General features: G+C 49.8%; 1 protein-coding gene across 1 annotated transcript in view; it reads right to left on the bottom strand.

The window, feature by feature from the left end:
- The window catches only part of Adamts2 (ADAM metallopeptidase with thrombospondin type 1 motif 2), a 209,611-nt gene that overhangs the window by 55,599 nt on the left and 130,450 nt on the right, over window positions 1-23,562 (bottom strand). The window contains exon 4 of the mRNA XM_059270462.1: window positions 11,514-11,716. Coding sequence (XP_059126445.1) covers window positions 11,514-11,716 — 203 coding nt within the window. The remainder of the gene's footprint in view (window positions 1-11,513; window positions 11,717-23,562) is intronic.

Below are 23,562 nucleotides of genomic sequence, written 5' to 3'. Positions count from 1 at the left end.
CTAGGGTCACAGCCATCCATACACCCTTCTTGGCCTGATCTTCCACGGGCTGACCTGACAAATCCCAGAAGTAATGCTGCCAGACAGGGAAGGGTGGCAGCTGCTGAGGCCACAGGCCACAGAAGGACACAGGAGAGGGCTGGGGCCTTCAGAGGCCTCTCAGCTACTCTCAGCCCAGTGGGAAGAAAAGCAGAGATGGCAGGGATTTTGATTACTGCTGGCAGTGACCTCAGGACGTCAAGCCTCTGGAGTGTTATGTTGGGGTGGCTGGCTGTCCTCCCTGAGCACATAAACTGGGAGTTAGTTTAATGTGGTGTCCTGGTTCAGGATGCAATCTCATTCCCTAAGTGCCAAAACCTTATACTACCCCGGTCAGACCGCCAGCATCCCCCTTCCCATACTCCTGCATGGCTCAGACGGAGCCTGTTTGGTACAATTTGTCCCCAGTGACTTGAGCTCTGCCACTGGGCTCCATTTGGGCACTACCATATAATCAGAAAACAATGTATTTTTCATTCCCCAGTAAACCGGATTCTCCTGCTGCCTGATCAGATTGTGACCCAGGGAAAGAGATGAAGAAATGACACCAGGACCCTCAGGAGCCAATGGCCTCAAGAAAGTTCCTCGGGGTGGCCTTAGGAATAGAAAACACTCCGGGAGATGAAGAAGATAGGGGAGATGTTGAAGAAGAAGTAGAAAGGGAGACCAGGGCTGGGGGTGCACTCCTCTGCGCTGCCCCCACTCCAAGCTTAACCTCAGAGGAGGACAGACCCAGAGGCCTCTGGGCTCTACTTCCCACAGTGATGGGGCCGCATCATAAGAGACGAGTCTGATCCCTGGACTGTGCCTATGAAGAAGGTTAGACACAGGGCCTGACCCATGTCTTGAGTAAAGCAAGGTAAGCACCCTGACTGTCCAAGCCCTAGAGAGATGTGTGTGCTGCCAGAAGCTTCTACCTGGGGTGTCTGGAGGAGGTGGGGATAGCCTGACACTGACCTTGGAGAAGCTGCAGAATGGAAGGACATGGGAGTCTCCCTTCCCACCCAGTACACCCAAGGAGCACAGGTGAAGAGTAGCCCCAAACAGGGAGACTCCAAGGAGCCTGTCCACCGTCATTCAGGCCTGGTGACCTGACATGAAGGCCAGCTCTTTGGAATGTGAGCTTCATGAGGGCAGGACTCCATTGGTTCATAGTGACCCTACCCCCCGACCTAGAACCTCATAGCACGGACCTAGAAGAGACAGAGGCACCTGCATCTCAGGGTCTTAAATCAGCACTTTGCATGGTGTCCCTGGACCCCAGCAGAGGGATCCTGAGAAGTTCAGAGAACATAGCAAAACTAAGCTGTATATGCTCAAGCTCACGGCAAGAGTGTCCTGCTACGGACATGTTTCTCACAGGTGCTTTCTAACACCCTGAACGTAGCCAGAGCTGATTTAAACACAGCAGGAAGTGGTTGTCCTCTGCACAGCATATGTCTCCTGGCACCAGGAGGATCAGGAATTCAAGGTCATCCTCAGCTACATAGCAAGTTCAAAATCAGACGAGGCTGCATAAGATCTTGTCTCGAAAATTTAAAAGAAATAATTATAAAAGACATTTAGTGAATACCTACTATGCACCAACCTTTTGTTGGGGGCTGAACATGCAAAATCAGGTAGATGATGTTCTCTGAACCTACTAAGAAACTTGAATGACAATCCCTAGTTCTAAGACACATCACCCATGGAAAAAGGGCCTCAGGGATGTCTGACTACAATTTGGTACAGGGGCAGGGGACACACGATGGAGAGACTTGGGCACAGTGACAGCCTGAATCTGCCCAGACTGGAGCCCAGTGAGGGAAGCTGTCACCTCTTTTGTCTGGCTCAGCTGTCACCTCTTTGCTGGAGCCTGAACAAGACAAGCTCAACAGCCGCTTCAAGCTGTCACCGGGGAGTGATGGTGCTTGGCCCTCCGTGTCCATCTACAGGGACTGTGACTCCTGCTTTGACAACTGTCAGCTCCCCACGGGAGCCAAGGACAGGCAGCAACTAGGCTCCCTCATCAGCTGTCAGGAGGCATCAGAGGAGGGAGGGAGATGGGGAGTGGCTGCTGGGATGCAGGGAGAATGTCAGGGATGAGACAGAAGCAGATGTGAGGACCACTCGTGGTGCCCGCATCCCAGTGTTTCCACCCTGCACATCACCACTGGCCTCTGCACCAGCCCAGCTCTTTGGCATGTGAGCTCCACGAGGGCAGGACTCCATCGGTTCACAGTGACCCTACCCACCCCCCGACCTAGAACCTCATCAGGAGTCCATATCCTGAGTGCTCAGATCATGAAAGAGGGAGTGTGTGTGTGTGTGTGTGTGTGTGTGTGTGTGTGCGCGTGTGTGTGTGTATTGGTGACAATATTAGAACAGAAATAAACAACAGACAAAGCTTCCTCTGGCAGTCCTCGGGAGAGACTTAGATGTACATAGACAAGAAGGCTTTTGGCAGCAGGGAAAGGCAGAGGGTGTGAGGGGATGGCCAGCACTGTTGGCAGACACAGAGCCAAGGCTAGAACAGGCCTGGCAATTCTTCTGAGACTCCTAAGGAATTCTCCCCCTTCAGTTCAGAACAGTCAGGGAAGAGATGAATGATCTATGTCACCTTCCCAGAGGCATGTGACTCCACTGCTGTGCCTTGGTCCCGCTGCCCAATTTCTCTGAGCCTCCTTGGCCATATCTGAGAAATAAAACCTTGTAGAGATGCCCAGGGAAGGTAGACAGGCCATAAAGTACCTCCTTGCACAGGGCTGCCCAGTGCTAAACCTCTGTCAATGTGAGCTCTTTCCTCCTCTTTTAAATAACGATGTGGGGAGCCCCAAATTTCCCAGTGGAGATATTTCTAGATGCCAAATCAACTTCATTTCCTGCCTCTCCCCAGAGCCTTATGCCTCAGTGTCCAAACTGTGCAAGAGGAGAAAGATGCCCCTGGGCTGCTTTGCTACCACCCAGACTCATCTGCATTAGGAGCTGAAGAAGTCTTTGAGGAGCATTCCCTGATCCAAGTGCTCCAGATACCCCTGGTGCAACTTTAATCTTCATTCTGCCCCTAAATTTCACTCCTACTCTGAGCAACCAGATACAGGGATAGTGAGACACAATGTTCAGGAAGGTAGGACACATGGTTCATGGCTCCCAGGGCCTCTACTCGCCTCACATCTGTCTAGGTATTAGGCGTAGAGTGGTAAGTGCCACAGCAGCCCTTGGAGCTGAACTATCCCCACATCTGGGGCACAGAGGGACTACAGTGACAGTTGCCGGCTTCCCTCTAAGCCAGAAGAAGCAACCAGGCTGCCCTCTCGCCTGTGGATACCAAGCTCTGATTCACCTGATGCTATGAACGCTAACTGCAATTTGCAGCCCGCATTGAGAAATGACTAGGTCTCCCCCAAAAGATTCCGGCCTTCATTTAAGAAAACCAGACCTGGCAAGGGCCAGGCGGGTCATTCCTGTACAGCCACAAGGGAACAGAACTGAGGGGATGTGATTCCTCCTGGTCTCTGCTAGGTCCCAGCTGGCACCCAGCTGCACCTGGTTGTATGATTCTCTTACGGTTTCTGTATGCGGCACCCCATGCCATCCTGACAAGCGGGACTCCTGTAACATGCAGCGCCTTAATCTCAGGCCCAGTGGGACAAGCATGAGGAACAGAAAGGCCAGAGACAGCCTCCTAAACCTCCTCCTGGGGCCCAGGCAACACAGCAGGTGAGGGAGGCAGCCTCCTTCCTCCCCTTCGCTCCAGCCGGCTCCTACACCAAACGTGTCCCCCCTGTCTGGGCAGCCCCAAGTTTCAGTGTCTCTCTGCTGCAGGAAGCAGAGTCAGACATGTGAATGGGGTGGGGGTGGGGTGGGGGGATGCCTTCTGCAGGCCGCTGCTCTGTGGTTCACAAGATTTCCTCCCCCTGAGCCTAGCACAAAACCTTCCTGCACTGCCGCTGTGCTGTGCCGGGCCCAGCATTCTTGAAAGTTGGTGAGCAGCTGATTGTTTACAAACCCTGGCAAGGCTTCGGCAAGTCAAGGCCAATTTCTGGATTAAATTAGAAAAGAAAAGAGGAAACATATCCTAGTCTTGGCACCGAGAGATTGTTCATTGAACACGAGTTGTTTCAGAACACGTTGTGCCGAGGACCTTCATCTTGCTGGGAGGAATTACAGGGTACAGCCTCAGCTCTGAAAGCACAGCCCCCACCCCCCACCCCGACCCCATGTTCTCTACAAGCCTAAGGAATGGGTCTGCCCTCAGTGGAAGAGCGGTTCACACAGCTCAGAGAGACTGTTCTTGCCCAGAAATCTACTAAACTGTTTTCAAACAGAGATCAAAGTCGGTCCAGTCACTCCTTAAAACAGAATCCTCAAAGTGACCTCAAGTGACCTTTGAGGCAGTTAGATTAGCTGGAGGTATAGGTGGTGTTGGGTAGTCTGGGGTATGAGCAGGAGAAAGGTAAAACTCGGCTTAAGCGTGAGGTCACCAAGGGGGCCTTCAGGAAAGGGCTGCTCCAGCTCCCGGGGGGGTGGGGAGTCGGAGGATTGGTGGAGGCAAGAGAGAATTTGTCTGCTGAGGGTTCTTCCTCTCCTGGGAGTTTGGCAGGCGTGGTAGGAGGTAAAGCCTCTGGTTTAAAGATGGAGACACTGAGTGCGAATGAGGGAAGCCTCACGGGATAAGTGCTTCTGGTTCCAAAGCAAGTGCTTATTGTATGCTGACCGCTCTCCCTATCAGCACACCCAAGAACATCATTGCAGGGGGATACAGAAAGGGCCGTGGCTATCACTTAGTGTTTTTCCTTAAGGCCAGACAGCAGGCATTCCTTAAGCACTAGCACTGTGAGTCACCTGGTCCCTTATGAGACACTCCTCTCCACTAATGACATCACAGTCATTCTGTCAAGGTCACGTTACCTCTGTGTGACGTCTTTGCGTGTCTGTGATGACGTCAGAGGGAACAAACCTACGACATTACTAGTTCACAGACAAGCACAGCATGAACAGTCGGTCACGTGTGCTGCATCCCAGCTTCCCAAACGGTGGGTCGCATAGCTGAATGTGGGGATCGCAAACACTTTGGTATCAGTAACACATCCCTGGGTACACACAAAATCGCACTTGTAAGGAATCTAAGGTGCTTCCGGCTGCACTCACCTGTGATGCATGACACGATTTCACTGCAGCCTCTGTGTGAACACACAACTGCTCTGTGCATGCTGTTACAATACGCCACGTCAACAAATCCAGCCTGAATCACTAACTGAGGTCTGAGATGAGTGTGTATAAGGAACTATGGTGTTTTAACTGCCCATACATACTAAGTTAAATGTTCGTACAGAAGCAAATGATTTAATTACTCAGAACAAAGACTTTTCATGCTTTTCTGCCATCATGCCTCAGCTTGCATTAAATTAATATAGCTTTGCATTGTGTTGTGCTAGAACTCTTGATTTAAAATGTTTGTGTTTGAGATGCTGACTTGTTTCATAAAAAATACTTTCCAATGAATTTTGGCTTGGAATTAGGACAGATTTTCTGGCAATGTCTGAAATGACTTCTGTGTCAAGAGGCCACCTCAAGGTCCCCTTCCTCTGAGCCCTTCCTCACGCAATAGTTCAGTGACTGTTACCAAGCCTGATGACTTGAGTTCAGTCCCTAGGACACACTTGGTGGGAGGAAAGAACAAACTCTTGAAAGTTGTTCCGTGACCTCCATCTGTGTGTTATCACACACACACACACACACACACACACACACACACACACACACACACACTGTGAATAAATGAAATAAAAATAAACAGAATAAGCCAGGCGGTGGTGGCGCACGCCTTTAATGCCAGCACTTGGGAGACAGAGGCAGGTGGATCTCTGTGAGTTCAATGCCAGCCTGGTGTACAGATCGAGTTCCAGGACAGCCAGGGCCACACAGAGAAACTCTGCCTGGAAACAAACAAACAAACAAACAAATAAATAAAATAAAATAAACAGAACAGCTATAGCTTGCAACAGAAAGTATTAATACGTCACAGTGGTAGCTATAAATTACCACAGCTAATGAGGCAGGGCCATGGGTCTTTTTTCAGAGCAGACACAGATGATGAGGCCACAGCAGAACACTCTGGTATGGAGGACATTAATATGTGCATCACCTGTTGGAAGATTTAACTTTTAGGAGCCCAGTCTAGGGAAATAATTAAGGTTGAGGGACAGATTCGGCTATATGGATATAAAATAGTAGGTGGCACATATGACCTCCAAAAGGGAAGTGAGTGTTATCCCACGGACGTGTCATATAAATAATAAGTTACATAAAAAGCGCACTCTCCCCATGGCAACATTCCACACTCATTAAAACGAAGTCGTGGAGAGGAGCTCCTGGGAGAAAATACGGAGAGATCTATATGAGCTCATTCTAATCTTATGGCATAAATAATATATTATCTGTGTTAAATATAGGATGTTTTAATGAACTGAAAAAAATTACTTTTCCGAATTTAGGGAGGGAATGGGGGGAAATGGATCTGGCTGGTAGGGAATGAGTTGGTAGGTGGGATCTGTGGGAAAGCAGGTCTCAGGAAGTGCTCAGCGACACCCCCACCCTTACCCTCCAGTGGGTCTAAGGTGAAGCAGGGGCTGGGGCAGACTTACAAATTCTCACTTTCTGTTGTGGTTTGAATGTGATGTCTCCCCTAGGCTCACGTGCCTGACCACGTGGTGCCTGTTGTCTATACTCCACGTTTGAGGAAGTTACAGAGCTCATCGGGAGGCGGAGCCTTTTTGGTGATTCAGCTGCTATGGAGTCATTTCCGCTCCTATAAGTGACCCCTGACCCATATACTGGTTAGTAACCCCAATAAGAACTCATTGGCTCACTGAGTTGGACTTTGGAGTAGTTGCTATTTCGGTCTGTCCCGCGTTCCCTTTGGGGGATGAATAGACATGTACTTGTGTTGCATCTCCCCAAGAAAAGTCTCTCACACAACAGCAGCTCAGTGCGCAGACGACTGTCCAGGCTGTCCTTCAGCCATCTCTACCTGCTATTGCTGTCAGTGGTCACCTGACCCAGGGCGCAGTTGGAGCTCATCCAATGCACATGCCCTCTACCAACCGAGCTCCATGCCAGCCCAGTGTCATGTCAGTCCCTCTGTGATGCAGCCTTGGGGATCCCAGGACCAGCTGTAGACTCACCAGGGAATCGAAACAAGCTACTGGCCAGGCTTTTTGAGGGCTATTTGGGGTTGTGGCTTGAGGTCCACACACCCAGAGCTGCCCAGGCTTGCTTAGTAAATGGCGGTCAATTTCAAGTTCAGAGGCGCGCACAGCAGGCTTTCCCACCATTCCACGCCCAGGACAGCTGCCACTGGCCACACAGGCAACTGAAACTCCAGTGCAGATTAACTACAAGCCATGTCCCCATTAGCTTGGCCTCCATCACGATGACAAGTGCCGTGCGTTGTGGAGGACTGGGAACCCTCATGCATTATTGGTGGGAACATAAGATGATACAGCGGCTATGGAAAACAGCATGGTGGTTTCTTAAAAGTTAAACATAGAATTACCATATGATTCAGTCTTTCTACTCCTGGGTCTGTAGCCAAAGGAATGCAAAACAGAGTGGTGAACAGAAATCTGTAACCCAAGCTCCCAGCAGCCTTATTCCCAACAGCCGAGAGGTGGAGGCTGCCCAGGGGCTCATCAATGGACAAATGGATAAGCAAACCTGTCTAGATAGACTATGGATCTTACTGAGCCTCAGGAAGGGAGGGAAGGTTGGGCATGGAGGTGCACGCTTGTGGTCCCAGCACTCAGGAGGTTGGAGGCAGGAGGATCATGAGTTCAAGGTCAGCCTGAGATTCATAGCAAGACCTGTATCAAAAACAAGGCAAAACAACACACATCACAGACAGACAGACAGACAGACAGACACACACACACACACACACACACACACACACACACACGGAATTCCAACATGTTACAATTTGAACAACCTTTAGACTTTCACACTATTGAATAAGCTGGCTCCCAAGGGACAAATATCATACAAATTCACTGATATTGAGGTCCAGAGGGGTCAGATTCAGAGACCAAAATCAGGACAATCACAGCCAGACCCCCGAGGATCAGGTGAGGAATCGGTCCAGCTTTAAAAGACGAAAAGAGTCCTGTGCATGGGAGGTGTGACCTTTGAACATCCTTAATGTCACAAACTGTGAGCTTTAAAATGGTAACGATGACCTGTGTCCTTGTGCCTCACTCTAGGACAGTCACATGCTTAGCAAGCCCTCTACCACATCTCTATATTCCTAGCTCTCTTTGCACTTTTAAACAAGAGCTGGTGAAGCTGCCAGACCTGGTCTTGAACTTGAGGTCCTCCTGCCTCAACTTTCCAGGTAGCTGGGACGACAGGCCTGTGCTATTAGGTGCGTCATTCTCTGCCCACCCCCTCCTTCTTTACTGGAGTGCATGTGAGTGAATGCACATCTGTGTGCACGTGGAGAGGTCAGCTGCAAGCATCCTCCTCGATCACTTACTTTTGTGGGTGTGCAGGTGTGTGAGTGTGTGTGCTTATGTGCACACATTTGTGTGTATGCGCGCACGTACATGGGCAGGCCCTTGTGTGAGTGGAAAGGCCAGAGGAGGAAGTCAGGTGTCCTGCCCTGTCACTTCCGCCATCCTCCTTACTTTTGAGATAATCTCTCCTGAACCCGGAGCTCACTGGTCCAGCTGACTGGGATTGTCGGCGTGCACCACTGAGTCCAGTGTTTTTGCATCAGTGCTGGGGACCTGAACTCAGGTCCTAGTGCTTATGTGGCAAGCACTTTACCAGCTGAGTCGCTGTTGTCCCAGCCCCGGGCCTGGCTTATCTTTTATCGCAATAAAACGCTTTTAGTTCAACTTTAACATTCTATTGGATAAAACGATGGATTCTATCCTCTCCCTGGCCAGATGTCAAGATCCAGCCTGGCCAGTGGCTGTAATATTCCAAAGGCCAGGAGGACAGCTACAGAAAGCTCTGCCACACAGCAACAAGGTTGTCCTCTTATACATATGTCTTCCCTGTTCCTCCTCTCCAAGGCCACCAGAGTGTCCCACCAGCCTTGCACAGCCCTTTTCCCAGCCGTGGGAACACTCTAAAGGCCACAGGGTACTAACCCTTAGTGCAACATTCTGCTCCCAGAGTGAGGGAAATCTTATCTCCCTGGTCCACAAGAACTCTTGGAGCAGAAGGAGGAGCTTGGATGAGGGGTGAGCCTCTCCCACCCCACCCCACCCCCCTCCCCAGAGCCTCACTGAGTCCCAGGACTCTGTGCCTCACCCTTGCCTTCTGACAGACTCGTCACCCCACCCATGAGGATAAGCACTTGGTCAATAAACACTTGCTGTGTGCACATCTGTGTGACAAGGAAAACAGATGTGACCCAGACATCCTTTCTCAGCACCTTGGGTTTATCGCCTAACATCCTCTTTTTGTTGTTTTGATGATGAGATGGGATTCATTTCAAAAATTCTTACGTCTCTGGTATTTTTCTAGAAACTAAACAATCTTGTGATTATTTAAAACAGGGCTACAGTTGGATCGCAGGGGTGTCCATGAAGGAAGGAAGGAAGGAAGGAAGGGAGGGAGGGAGGGAGGAAGGAAGGAAGGAAGGAAGGAAGGAAGGAAGGAAGGAATGCCGTCAAAAGTTGGGGGAAGTTGTAGATGTCTTCCAACAAGCTCCATGACACAGAAGCCCTCCACTAGGGAAAAGGGGGATTTTCATTCACCTGCCCCATGAAGAAGTCCCAGTGAATACCCCCACTCAGGGTCCCCTGTAGACTCTTTAGGAATGATGCTCTCCATGGTGTTGTCTCTGTCACGTGAGCAAAACCACGTTTTAATTGGAGATGGAAACTACCGTTACCTTACTTAGAGACTGAAGACCCATTCACTTCCATTACGTCATTTAAAGTACCTTACAGGGTGCAAGAAGGAACCTACCCATTTTAATGATGGGAACACCCAGGCTCAGAAGATCAGAACACCATTCCCATGGACACACCTAGTCTTTTTAATTCCAAGCCACACCCTTTCCCTATGAGCTGGAGAGCGGTGGAACTAGGGGAAGAATATGTATCCTGGAGGCTGATGAGACTTGCATATCTACTGGTCTTATAGGCTTAGTGTGAGTATTTCCTAAGATACTGCACCAAAAGTGGCGAGCCTGGGCCTGGCACACAGCCACACATTAGCAGATCATTAATTGCAACCATTACCGTTTTATTTATTTTTGTTGTTACTATTATTATTGCAGCCATATCTTAGGGGTTGGTTAATTTCAATGATTATAGTTTTATTATTATTAAATTAAAGGTACTTTTCAAAAATTAATATGAGATTAACATTTTCCGAAATAAAATGTACAAATACAAAGAATTTTGCAGGGGAAAGGTGGAAGTTGTGGGAGCTGAGGATGTAACCAGGGCAACTTAGAGGAGGGAGGGAGACCACTCAGGTGGCAATCTCTTTCTGGGGTTCAGCTCACTCACTTCCTCCTTTCTATCCCTGAGGGATCTTTTCACCAGGACCTTCCAGAGGCTGACCGAGGTGCCATCTTAGCTCCCAGGAGAAGAATCTATCTCTGTGTGTCTGTCTGCCCACTCTAGTGAGGTCCTGGGAGGACCTTGTTCATTGTGATGCTCTGTAAGCCTGCCCGCCTCCCAAGAAACAGCCCCTTCTCATGCTCCAATTGAGAGGCACAGCCACGGCCATAGCCTGGTCCGTCCTCCAACTGCTAGTCTCTTGGCAGGGCTTTGGAGAGCCCACCACCCAGAATGGAGAAGATCTCAGCCTGCCAGCTCAGCTCTGCCCCTTAAGGCCCAACCTGAGTCCAGCCCAGCCCTCCAGTACCCCTCTGTCTCAGCTTCTTCTCCCAAAGCTGTGATAATATACTCTGACAAGAGTAACTGAAGTGACAAAGAGTTTATTCTGCCTCACACTTCAAGGGACTATGAGGAATAGTGGGGAAATCAAGGTGGAAGCTTGGGGCAGCTGGTCACATGACACCCACAATCAGGAGGCAGAGAGGGATGAATGGATGGCAGAGCTCAGCTGGTCACATGACACCCACAATCAGGAGGCAGAGAGGGATGAATGTTCCTGCCTGCCTCCCTTTCTCCTCTTACACAGCCCAGGATTCCAGGCAGGGGATGGTGCTGCCCAGAACGGTGAAGTCTTCCCACCTTAATTAATGCAGTCCAGATAATCTCCCACAGGCATCCCCAGAGACCCATCTCCCAGGGGATTCTGGAGTCTGTCAAGTTGACAATTCACATTAACCATCACATCCATCTTCCAGCCCCATTTGCCAACATCCTACTCTCTGATGGACCCACCCATACACCCACCCAGCCACTACCTAGTCCCTACCCAAGCCCAATTCCCTGCCCTACTCAAGTCCTGCCTCCAAGAAACTGATCCACTCATATTCCCTACACCCCGCAGCCTTGACTCACAATGTTCATGAGTGTCAGCAGGTACTTCTGCACATGCTCCTTCCCATGGAACTGGACCACTGAGTCATCCACGCCCAGCAGGACCTCGATGTTGTAGTCATCGTCGGTGGCATGCCTGCGCACCCTCCGCCGTGAGCTGTTGATGCGCTCCTCCAGGACGCCCAGGGCTCTGCTGAGGCTTTCCAGGCTGGCCCGGGAGGCTCCTGGAAGGAGAGGACACCTTCTTTGGTAGCAGCCCAGCACCCTTTCCCCAGGGGCATCACAAAAAGACAGAACCCATCTGGGTACAACTCAGTCACCATCAGGGTGGCATTAGAGTGACCATTGTCTCATTTAAAACTCATGGCACCCTGAACCTGGAGCATTGTGCCCATTTGTAGAACAAATAGAAGTCTAGAGAGGGGGCAATAGAGACAAAAACAAACAACCTGGGGAAACTGAGGCTCAGCACAGACAGTATGTGTCACATGGTGTCTCGTCACTCCTAGCTCTCCTTCTAGAACTATCTCCCAATCTTTCAAGGAATGGACCAGTCTGACACCCATATCCTGGGTCTCCACCTGGGAACTTTGCCGTCAACCCCAGTGCTGATGCTCAGAGACCCATAAATCCCTCTCATCACACCTCCCACAGTGTGACTTGGGAGAGAACTGACTAACTGCCCCCGTAGGTCCGTACCTGGCAACGCACTGGTCATGCTGAGAAGTAGAGGCTGAGGTATCTGAGCTGAGGGTAAAGGGTCTGCACCACCAACAGGACCAGAGCCCAGGACGCTTGGCACATGGTTCTGTTCCCACACACCCCCATCAGCTACCCGGCAAATCTCTTCACTCAGTCACACAGTGGGTATATCTTCAATACAAATCACTGTCTCCATTTTACAGACAAGGAACCCTTATGTGGCAGGCAACCAGGCAGACACTTCATGCCCTCAAGCTTACCTTTAACACTACAAACTGATAGTATAACACACACACACACACACACACACACACACACACACACACACACTCCACATATACCATACGTATATAAACCTGCAGGCACAGACACGTATATGCTTAAACCACAAATGAACATCTATAGTGCACAGCCTTATGCTCATATGTGCATGCGATACATACGTGCATGCGATACATACATGCACAAACACGGCAGGTCCTGTCCAGGGCTGCTCTAGGGATGGGGAATGGGCCAGCCCAGCAGGAAGGGCCCCATGCAGAGCTAAGCACTGCTCTGCTCAGCTGCCTGGAGATAATTCAGGGCCATCCTGATGCTTCCAGAGAAGCCGCCTGGGACTTAAATCTGACACAAGGCTTGAGGGATCGCTGCTCTATTTTCATGCATTTATTTCTTTGCGTCTTCAGCAAGCAGGGACAGCTCACCTTCAGAGCCACCTTGGGAAGCAAAGATGGTGATTTCCCCAGAAAAAGTTCTCCCCTGGGGAAAGAGCTAGACACCACCTTCTGCCCCTAGCTTGCTCAGGGTCACACACAGGCAGCCCCCGGCGGGGGGGGGGGGGGGGGAGAAGAGCAGACTGGAGAGGTACTCCTTGGGGCCACAAGGTGTTTTTTTAAAAAATGCCTAATTTTGTTGACAGCATTTGAAACTTGGAAGATTTCACATTGGAAATCATCGAGAACATCCAGTCTCTCTTGAGAAACTAAGAGACGGGGCCGGCCTTGGGTCACCTAGGTGTGCCGAGAGAGGCCACATAGGGGCCTAGGTCACCAGGGAAGCCACCTGCCAGCGGTGATGCCGACCTGGCACAGTTGTTCAGCCAAACCGTGGGCTCTAGGTGCATCCGAAGCAAGGAGGCTTTGTAAAGATGCTTTGGAGGTGCCAACTTCACCTCAAGCATGGTGATTACTGTCGCTGACATTATTCTTTTCCTGATGGTTTTCGTGGGGAGGGGTCCCCAATGTGCTCTCCTGTTGTGATAAAAGACTGACCAAAGCCAACTTGGTCAGGAAATGGTGTGTTTGGCTTAGAGGTTTTAGGATATTATCAGAAGTCGAGAGAGGAACCTGGAGGAAGGCGCTGAAGCAGCAACCGCGGAGGATCTCTGCTTATTGGCTTACACAGCCTAGGAATGGGCTAGGGTTTCCTCCATCAGTTTACGGTCAAGAAAATGCCCTACAGACATGCCCATAAGGCAACCTGATGGAGGTAACCCACAACTGTGATGCTCTCTTCCCAGGGTCTGAAGATGACAACCAAGACTAGCTAACATAGGGAGTGACTTCTTGGGCATTACCTTTTAAAACATCTTCTCTAAAACCCAGTCCTTGGTAGAGAGGTCCCCAAACCTGGGAGTGGAGAGATGGATCAGCCCTTCCAAGCAGTCTGACTCTTTGAAAACTCCCTCAGGTCTCCAGCTAGCTCAGGACATGGCAGGTAGATCAAGGCAATGGGATCTGCTGCCCTCAGGCCTTGGACCAGATGAACCTTGGTCTGGCTGCCCTCCTGCCCTTCTGTGTCCCTTTGGGAGTTGGCAGTCAGGCAGATAGTTCACCCCCGTCTTCCTCACAATGGTTATGACCTTAACACTGGCTAAACTCTGGTCCTGATATGCCTGTCTCTCCCTGGCCAGCCACAAGCTCCCAAAAGGTCCTAGGCCAATCTCCTAGTGGTCCCTCTGACAGCAGGTCTGGTCTTCAGAGCCTACTCAACCAGGCTGGATTGCTGGCATGACCTAAAGGCCTTTGTTCCACTTGGTCCTTGGCCCATAGTTCACATGACCATATGTCCCATCCTTCATTAATAGTGCAGACAGGGTGATGAACTGTCAATGCTGTCCATCTCCAGCTAAGGCAGGAAGATACTGCTGCCTGCGGTTCATCTTTCCTCTGTGGCAGCTCCCTCTCCTATCAACACACACACACACACACACACACACACACACACACACACACACACACACGGAGAAATCACTGGTCCCCCACCCCCAGGGGGAGGGGGCTGACAGATGCTAGAGAGAGAACAGGGGCCCCAGCAGCCATGGCCTGGTTGGCTGACCCTCCCCTTGCCTGTGTGTCTGTCACAGGAGCCTATCTTTTAAAATGAGTAAACAAAAGATAGTTGGTTCCTGGCATTCCCTTGCTTGGGGACCCTTCCATATGGCATCTGGAGCTCTCTCTGCTTTGATAAGGATGACACAGCAGAAGCCATATCCAAGAGCCCTGGTCTCAGAGTCTCTAGAAGGCAAAGGAAAGCTGCTGAGAGCAGACCAACAGGCTGTGGGGAGGGTGGGGAGAAGCAGAGCTCCTACCCAGGGAAGACTGAGGCAGCAGCCACCTACAAAAGCTTTGTACAGCAAAGGGTGCTGAGCCCACGGGCTGCGAGCTGCACCTCCGAGCATCCTCAGAAGGGCTTCTAGGACAAGGACATGTGCACAGCCCTTCACGGTGATGAAACTGCGTTCAGGTCTCACAAAAAGGAGGGGCTCCTGGCTGTTCTCATACCCCGCTGGCTTGTCCCTGAAAGGTCTCAGAGCGGCAAGCATGGTCCCCAACGTAAGAGTTACTGAGACGCCAGAGTCTTAAGAGGTGGGGCCTAGAGGAAGTAATAATATCACAGGAGCTCCAGACTCATTAAGGAACCAATGCCATCACATGGAAGCGGGGTAAGGCTCTTGGGGCTGCGTTATTCCCCTGGGGGACTGGTTCTTATTAAAGAGGGAACCGGCCCCTCATCTTGGCTTCCTCTCTTCCTCTGGAATATATTTCTACCCCATCATGCCACTTGATATACTGTGTCACAGCCAGGGGGTGCTCTTGCCAGGAGCCCAACACCATGTTGTTTGAACTTTTCATTCCCCAGAATAGTGAGCAAAATAAACATCTTTTCTTAATAAATAGCCCAGTGTCAGGTATTTTGTGATAGTAGCCCAAAATGGATTAAGGCAATCAACAAGGAGCAATAAAAGGGCAGAAAGGTTGAGGCCATCAAGCCACATTGCCAGAGAGGAGGAGCTGGGACCTGAGACCAGGCCTAGGTCCAGTAGTAACATTTTCCTTAAAGAACAATGATTCTGAATCTGGGCATGCAGACCTGCTGGTGGAATGCTTCCCAGGTTGTGTTTGATCCTCCAACATTGTGTAAAATGGTCATGGTGGTGCACACTTAGAGTCCTAGCCCTCAGGAGGGTAAGGAGTTCAAGGTCATTCTTGACTACAGAGGGAGTTCAAAGCTATCATGGAACACATGGGACCCTGCCTATAGCAACAACAACAGAAAGAATGATTCTTATTTTAGGAGTAGTGTGACCTTGCAATAAGAATCTAGTCCACAATAAAGTGTGGGTATGTTCCTCAACACCGGTTTTTTGTTTGATCGATTTTCAGACAGGATCTTACCCTGTATCCCAGGCTGTCCTAGAACTTATTCTGTAGACCAGACACCTTTGTACTTCTATCTCTGCCTCTTGTGTGATGGAACTGCAGGCATGTACCACCATGCCCAACCTTTCCAATATTATCAACATGGCCTAGAGGATACCCCCATGCTCCACCAGCACAAGGGCTGGTTTAGGGGAACCAAAATTGGTAGAAAAGACACCTGGGCTCTAGTCTGTAAAGTCAGAGTGGGATAGGGCTGATGCCAGCCCTATAGTGCAAGGATGCCTGAGGGCTTGCAGGGCCCCATGCAAGTCTCTGCCAGTGCCTTTGGTGGGCTGGCCTCTACAGTTTTCTTGCTCACGATCAAGTGCTGAAGGAGCCCCCCAAACCACTCAGAGGGCAGTCTATAACTGATAGCTCTAAAGTCTTACTGCCTGCCTTTTCATTGAGCTCAGAGATTGTGGAAGAGGACGCTGTGTTTGATCTCCACTCCTAATAAAGTTTGACCCTTAAATGGCTCCTAGGCTCATATGGTCAAGGCTCAGGCTCCAGCCTGTGTCACTGATGGGAGACGATGGGAACTTCAAGAGACTAGGCCTAGTAAAAGAAGTTAGGTTACCTGGGATGCACCCTTGATGGGGCTATTGGATCCCAGCCCCTTCCTGACTCTCTTGCCCCTTGGTGGCCATGAGATGGGAAGCCTCCTCCTCCACACCATGATGTGAGCTGCCGCAGTACAGCCTGAAGCAGCAGGGCCGAGTGACTGTGGCCCCCAACCACTGGACTGCGACCCAGGTCCTGTCCTCCTTCTAAGTTGTTTCTTGCTGGTATTTTGTCAAAGTTAATGCAAAGCCTACTGACACAACCCACATGTATCACCTCCGTCACCTCACTAAACACTGGGGACAATGGGGTAAGTCAGGGCAGGGGATTGTCACCCAGAGAAGCACATGTCCTTTTTTCCCATGACAGGGAAAGACTCTACCTGGAACGATCCTCCCTATTTCTCCCATCCATCAGGTTCCAGCTGAAAAGGTTCATCCTAATTTCATCCTAAGTTCCAAGACTCTCCTCCTTCAGCTCCTCCCCCAGACAGCATCCTCTTCCCTTCCCCCAGGAGTGACAGTTGTGTGCAGTCCTGACATCTTTTGTGGATTTCCTTTGGTATTCACTGCTTCTCTGCCCTTGGATGGAGACCCCTGGAAGACAGTGACCAAGGGGTCTGGAGGCCTCAGCTTCCCCAGTTCCCCATAGGGACCCTGGGGCTGAGCCATAGCAGAGACATGCAGTGGGGACCCAGGCCTAGCAGAAGGGTGGCTAGTCTGGAAGGAGAGGCTGGTGCATATAAGGCCAGGAAAGTGGCATTGGTGGGTGGGAGCAGGAGGGAAGCGTGGTGACAGGTAGAGGAGTATAAACTGGAACAAGAGCCAGCTATAAATGACTTACATGAGGGAAAACCAAGAGAAGAGGGGCCAGGACAGATTAAAACAAATGGGGTGAAGAAATTAAACATGTATCGTCTAATTGGAAATGAAAAAAATGATGCGTCTTAATGTCATTCGTGAGTTAAAACAAAATCCAGGGTGTTTAAGGGGATGGGCTGCTGAGGCAAATAGGGTCTGAAGAAGATGTGAGAGGAAACCCAATGTTCTCACCTGTGCACCAAATGGATGCAAGGAGAAGGAGAAGCCTAGTTAGGTGTGAACAGTCACACACTTACTCCAGAAAACAACCCATGAGTTAGAGAAAACACTAGGGATGGGCATAAAGGATTTGAATTTATAAAACAATCTAGTGTTCAAACCAGCAAAAAAATAAAACACACCCCCTTCATGCATGTGGAGAAGACATTCAGACACAAAGAAAACCAAAAAACTGTGTTTATAATGACTAATATTGAAACAAAAATCAGGAATTACTGTAAAAAGGAAGGCCTTAAAACCTTTAGTTCTGGGGTTGGAGAGATGGCTCAGAGGTTAAGAGCACTGGCTGTTCTTCCAGAGGTCCTGAGTTCAGTTCCCAGCACCCACATGGTGGCTCACAATCATCTGTAGTGGGATCTGGTGCCCTCTTCTGACATAAAGCCACACATGCAGACTGAGCACTCATATACATAAAACAATAAATAAATCTTTTTTGAAAAACCCCTTTAGTTCTAATAAGCATAGACTAACTAGAAGGTATAAATTCCAACAGTTGATGTAAAGAAGTGCATAAGAGATAACTAGCAGAAGCTGAAAAAGTGGCCAAAGGAAAGGCTAGATCTTCTGTGGAAAGTCCTGCCCGACCCACGAGGAGTAGACGCATCTCCTCTTACATAAAGTGAGAGTGCAGCGGACGATAACTCGCTTGTCCAGAACAACAACCAGCTAGAAAACTGGGTTGGGGGAGGGTGCACAATCATCATTATACAGAGAAATAAATAGAAACGATGAAGGTGTAAAGACAAGCAAGAGGTAATACAGCCTAACACTCCAAAAATTAAAAAAGAAAGAGTCCATAATAAGTGAAGAGAAAAATGATACAGTGTTGGATTGGAAGTTAGTCTCATCCAAATTAATCTGTAAGTGTAACACAATCGCAAAAGAATCATTAAACTCTAACAAATTCCAGAACTTACTTAGAAGACAACATGTGTGGAAAAGATTAATGAAAAGGAACTCCTTCAAATTAAGACTATATATTATAAAATCACATTCACTAGAATAGAGTATGTTAATATCATGAAATGTACTGAAAAAATGTCCAAGGACACACCCAGACTTCTGGGTAAAAATAAAGGCTTGAACATAAACGGCCCATTTAACTCCTTTCTGGAATCCATCTGTCTGGAAAGTGTCAGTCGGGGACTTTTATTTTTAAAGTCCCAAAGCTATAAGCCCAGGGCAAGCAGAAGAGAAGCAATATCAGAACAGTCATCGGCCGGGAAGCAGGAGAGCTTTTCGTCGCAATAAACTTGATATATTCAAGTTGAGCTTCAAGCTGCTATGGAGAAGAGCCAGGATCCTTCTAGTCTGTGCCACAGTCCCCCGAAGCATGGAAACTGATGCAGCAAGTAGCATCCAGAAGTGGGGTCGGGGCAGATCAGTTGAAGGGCAGTGCCAATCCCTGCCCATGTCCCATGCCCCTCTGCTGGACTGGCATTGGGCTGGAGTCTTCCTTGAAAAAGTGTAAAGGGTCTCTGGGATGTGAGTGCTTGGTGTGTTTCAGGGTGAGGGTGCCATTCTAGAGACTGGAGGATTCAGTGAAGGACCACTTCTTCTGTTGCTTCCCAAGATGTTGGTGGCCAGACAGTCACCATTCCAGATAGAGCCTGGGCAAGCACTCTGAGGAACCAAGGAGCAAAAGGAACCCACCTACAAACACCAGGGTTCCAGTCATCGCAGTGGTCATGTTTACCACCTACCTTTACAAATGAGTGGCCAGCCAAGGGCCACCATCTGTCTGGTGGGCACCTCTGACACCCACCATAACAGAAAAGGGACGTGAGATCACAGACTCCCCACCTGCCTCTCTCCCCCAGAGCCCCCACGCAACTCCCCACGAACAGAGTTGATAGATACACTCTGACCTTACAGCTCCTCAAAGAGTCCAGTTCTCTCCATCCCCCTTGCAGCCATGAGCAAGCCCAGTCCCCTGGCCCCAGACCAAGGACAACGGTTCAACTTTCTTTAGCCTACTGTGTGACTCCTGGCAGCACAGGTCATGTAGTGTGGAGGTTGCCTACCCACCCCGAAAACCTGTAAAGGTCAGAAACTCACTTGGTCCTCTGGAACTGAAGGGTATGACTTCTAGGACCTCCCTTCTCTACATGGCAGTTACCTTTACCAATAAAGCTCCTTTGGGGGGATGGAAGGGAGCATGTTTTCTCCCTCCAGGGCCCTGTGGCTGTCCATCTCTCTGAAAGCTCTCCCATGGCGGCTCCTCATGGCTCTCTAGTCCTGAGCCCAAAGCCCTCCTAATGAAGCCTATCTAAAGGGTGGATCCAGGCCAGCTTCTTTTTCTACAAACCTGTAACAATTTCCAACAGAGGAAAGAAGTGGACTCTGCAGAGAACTGGGGGCAGGAAGCCTGTGCTAGTGTCCTCTGAATGCTGAGAGGAGATGCTACACACTTTAAACAAGAACGGGAGGAGAACATTAGAGTGAGTTCCTGGACATTTTTTTAAGAGATGAAATATATGATCAAGTCAGTGAAAGGGCTGGAAAATGAAGTCGAGGGCTTTCCTACAAAGTGAAGCAGTAAGCCAGTCTGCAAAATGATAATAGACTGAGACGCTTTGCTCATTTGCATACCACACAGATAACAGAAGCTTCGTAAAGAGCATGGAAAACCAGAAAGGAGGGTATCGATCATTCTAGAAAGTTCCCCTAACTAGAGTGTGTTCCCAGGCCGAAAAAAGATTCACTTAGTGCCCAGCAGAGGAGAATAAAACACATCAGACAATTACAACATTTCAGCAGACAGGAGAGCCTGCAGGCTTCCATAGAGGGCAGGCAGGAACAAGCAGGCGGTAGAAGCATAGACAAAGGAATGGATGCAGCATTGGAAGAAGGCAAACGATGAAGCAAAGGGAACACTTGGAATCCTGTGGAAGATGGCTTGACTGCCATCTCATGCCCAAACTCTCAGTGACCTACGACACTGGAACAGAGAAATTTCCAGACGTGCAAGTTTCCAGAACATCTACCTGCTGATTATTTCTTCTGAAAAAGCTACTGAAAGATAGGGTCCATCCAAACAAAAGATCAGCCCAAGAAAAGTGTGTGTGTGTGTGTGTGTGTGTGTGTGTGTGTGTGAGAGAGAGAGAGAGAGAGAGAGAGAGAGAGAGAGAGAGAGAGAGAGAGAGAGGAGAAGGAGGGAGGGAGGGAGGAAGGGAGGGAGGGAGGAAGAAGAGGGCAAGAGAGCTAAGCCCATACCAGTGTCATGCCATTGAAGTGTCAAAACTGTAAGCTACATAAACCCCTTTGTTTTATAAGGTTAGCTGCCTCCAGCATTTTGTTATAAGGCAAAACTGACTGATACAATCTGGTGTAATCAGAATGAAGCCGTAGAAATGCTAGAAGAAAATACAGCTAAATGCTTTTCTGTAGTTCACCAGGCTCTTGCCTGCTGCCCTCCTTCACTGTCACATGCTTGCGAGACACTGTGGATGTCCTAGATCTCTGCTGGCTCAGCAAGGTGAATGGCTGAAACCACAGCTTGCTAAGGCACTTCGTGCGCAGAGGAAACATACCGTGTTGCCGCCCCAAGACATCAATCATGTAGATTAGAACAGATTTCTCCCTTCCCCAGGACTCAGGGAGAACAGGAACTACTACACTGCTCAGGAAAGGGAGAGGGAGGCTTGCCACAGTGCACCTGTAGAGGTGAGAGACAGCCTCAGGTGTTGGTCCTTATTGCAGGTGGCATTAGCTGCTGCGTACCCCAGGCTGACCCATGAGCTTCCGGGGAGCCTCCTGTTTCCGCTGTCCACCTCCCCACAGGAACACTGGGATCGCAGGTGTACAGTCTACGGTGCCTGGCTTTTTATGTGAGTTCTCAGAGGAGACATCTCCCTAGCCCAACCCAGCTCTTCTTGCCGATGGCTCGGGCTTTCCTGGGCAGCGGCGGCCTCACAGCTCACAGAACGTACACGGAGGCGCCAGTGTAGGCGAGGTCATCTGCAGGAAGGTCAGTCCTCCGGTTGTTAACTTTGAAGACATAATCACTCTGTGACTGTAGATTCCCCCGAAGATGGTCATTAAGATAAAATATGTTTACCTAGGTGCATAATCAGGGCACGGCAAGAGGCCCTGTTTGGCAGCAGGCGGGCTCTTTGGAGGCTCTGGAAGCGGAGAGCAGGCTGAGCCCCAGGGGGGCCATCAGCACAGAGTCCCACTGGTGAGTCTTATTAAAAGGAGCTCATTATGGTTATTTCAGCCCAGTCTTTATAACTTTATTACCAAACCTGAATTAATTGCTGCAGCTCCAACAGATGCAGCTCATTCTGTGCCATTTTTGCGATCCGAGGTGGAATGGGGGAGCCAGAACGGGTACCGGTTCTCAAGGGCAGCTTTAGTTGCGCATTTCAGAGGTGGGGGCTGAAGAACTGTGCATTTCCGTGGAATGGGAACCTGGGGGTACCAGGCCCACTCCACCTTCCGAGGCTTCTTCAGGGACGAAAAAGTGGCCCTTGGAGAAGGAAGGGAACTTTTTTTGTCACCCTGCCTGTGGTGAGGTCCTTAAATAATGTTCTGCTAGAGCACTGGATGCTCCTTGGTGGGGGACATGGAGCATCTCGGCTTCCCTGGGTGTTTTTGCCTTCTCAGAGCTACAGGGGCTGGGGTAGCAGAGTGAGCTCCACTATACTGGGTGTTCATTCTTTATTTTTTTGTTTTGATCAGTAACAGTCTCCCTCTCCAAGTCTAAATGGCTCTGGAAAACCAAGTCCAACTTAGCTTTATTCTGAAGCCCCCAGCTTCAGAAGCACCCATGTGTCCAGCCAGGGCAGTGAACTCCAAGAACACCGCTGGTGTAGATGAGAAGCTGCCATGATGTGTGATTCCAGGGCTGCTGGGCAGCTTCTTCTTCCCAAGAAGCAGAGATGAGATGTTGTGTTGGTTGGTTTTAACCATCAACTTGACACAAGACGGAATCACCTGGGAAGGGAGCCTCAGTGAGGGACTGTCTAGATGAGGTTAGCCAGTGGGCATGTCTGTGGGGGCTTATTTTGATTAGTGAGAAGACCTGCCTACTGTGGGCAGCACCATTCCCCAGGCAGGGAACCCTGTATTGTATGAGAGTGGAGAAAGTGAACTGAGCGTTGGCATGCATGCATTAGTTCACTGTCCTTGGCTCTTGACTGTAGACGTGGCCAGCTGCTTCAGGGTCCTGTTGCTGTGTCTTCTCTGTAATGATGGACTGTGACCTGGCCTTCTGAGCCATACATAATAAGCCCTTTCTTGAGTTGCTTTTGTTGGGTATTTTATCATAGTGACAGGAAATCAAACTAAGATAGTAATAAGCAGGTGCTGAGACTGGGCTGTGGTCTGGGGGGATAGCCCCCAAAGGTTCACGTGGTGGAAGCTTTGTCCCTGTGTGGTTTATCCGAGAGTTGATGGGACTTTAACCTCCTATGGGAGGTGTTTGGTCACTGGGGCCACGGCTCTTACAAGAGACAGCGTCATTCATTGAGACATCGTTCCCATGAGAATACTCTGTGATGAAAGAGCAAGCCACGGCCCCGGATCCCTGGTGGACCCTCTGCCAGGGCTCTCCTTTGTGATCGCTTGACTATGAGAAAGGCCGCACAGACAGGGTCACCTGACAAAAAAGCTTTGAGACAAATAATCTTTCTTTATAAAGAAACGAGCCTCGGGCACTTGTTACAGCCACAGAAAATGGACCCAAACAGCTGGTGGCACAGCGCACACGTCTCCGGCTCCCCAGCTCTCCAGCTCTTTGAATCAGTTCATTTGGCTTTCTGTCTCTTGAAACCACAGAGCCCCAGCACGACCCCCACCCCGACACCATCATGTGCACTGACCTCAGCTGGATGCCCCAGATAGTTTGGCCAAAGCACCCTGAGATTACCGAGACCCGAGGTGTGACAGTCTCCCCCGTTTCAGGCTTTCACCTCCTGTTTTCTCAAGGAGCCCAGTGTGGGGTGAGGAGAAAACCTGCTAAGTCTTTAAGGTCTGGAGCCTAAGTAAGTGGGCCAACCCCCC

Source organism: Peromyscus eremicus, chromosome 8a (genome assembly GCF_949786415.1).
Source record: "Peromyscus eremicus chromosome 8a, PerEre_H2_v1, whole genome shotgun sequence".
In the NCBI taxonomy this organism is placed as follows: Eukaryota; Metazoa; Chordata; class Mammalia; order Rodentia; family Cricetidae; genus Peromyscus; species Peromyscus eremicus.
The sequence above is the reverse complement of the archived record's forward strand: the minus strand, read 5'-3'. Positions and strand labels throughout refer to the sequence as shown.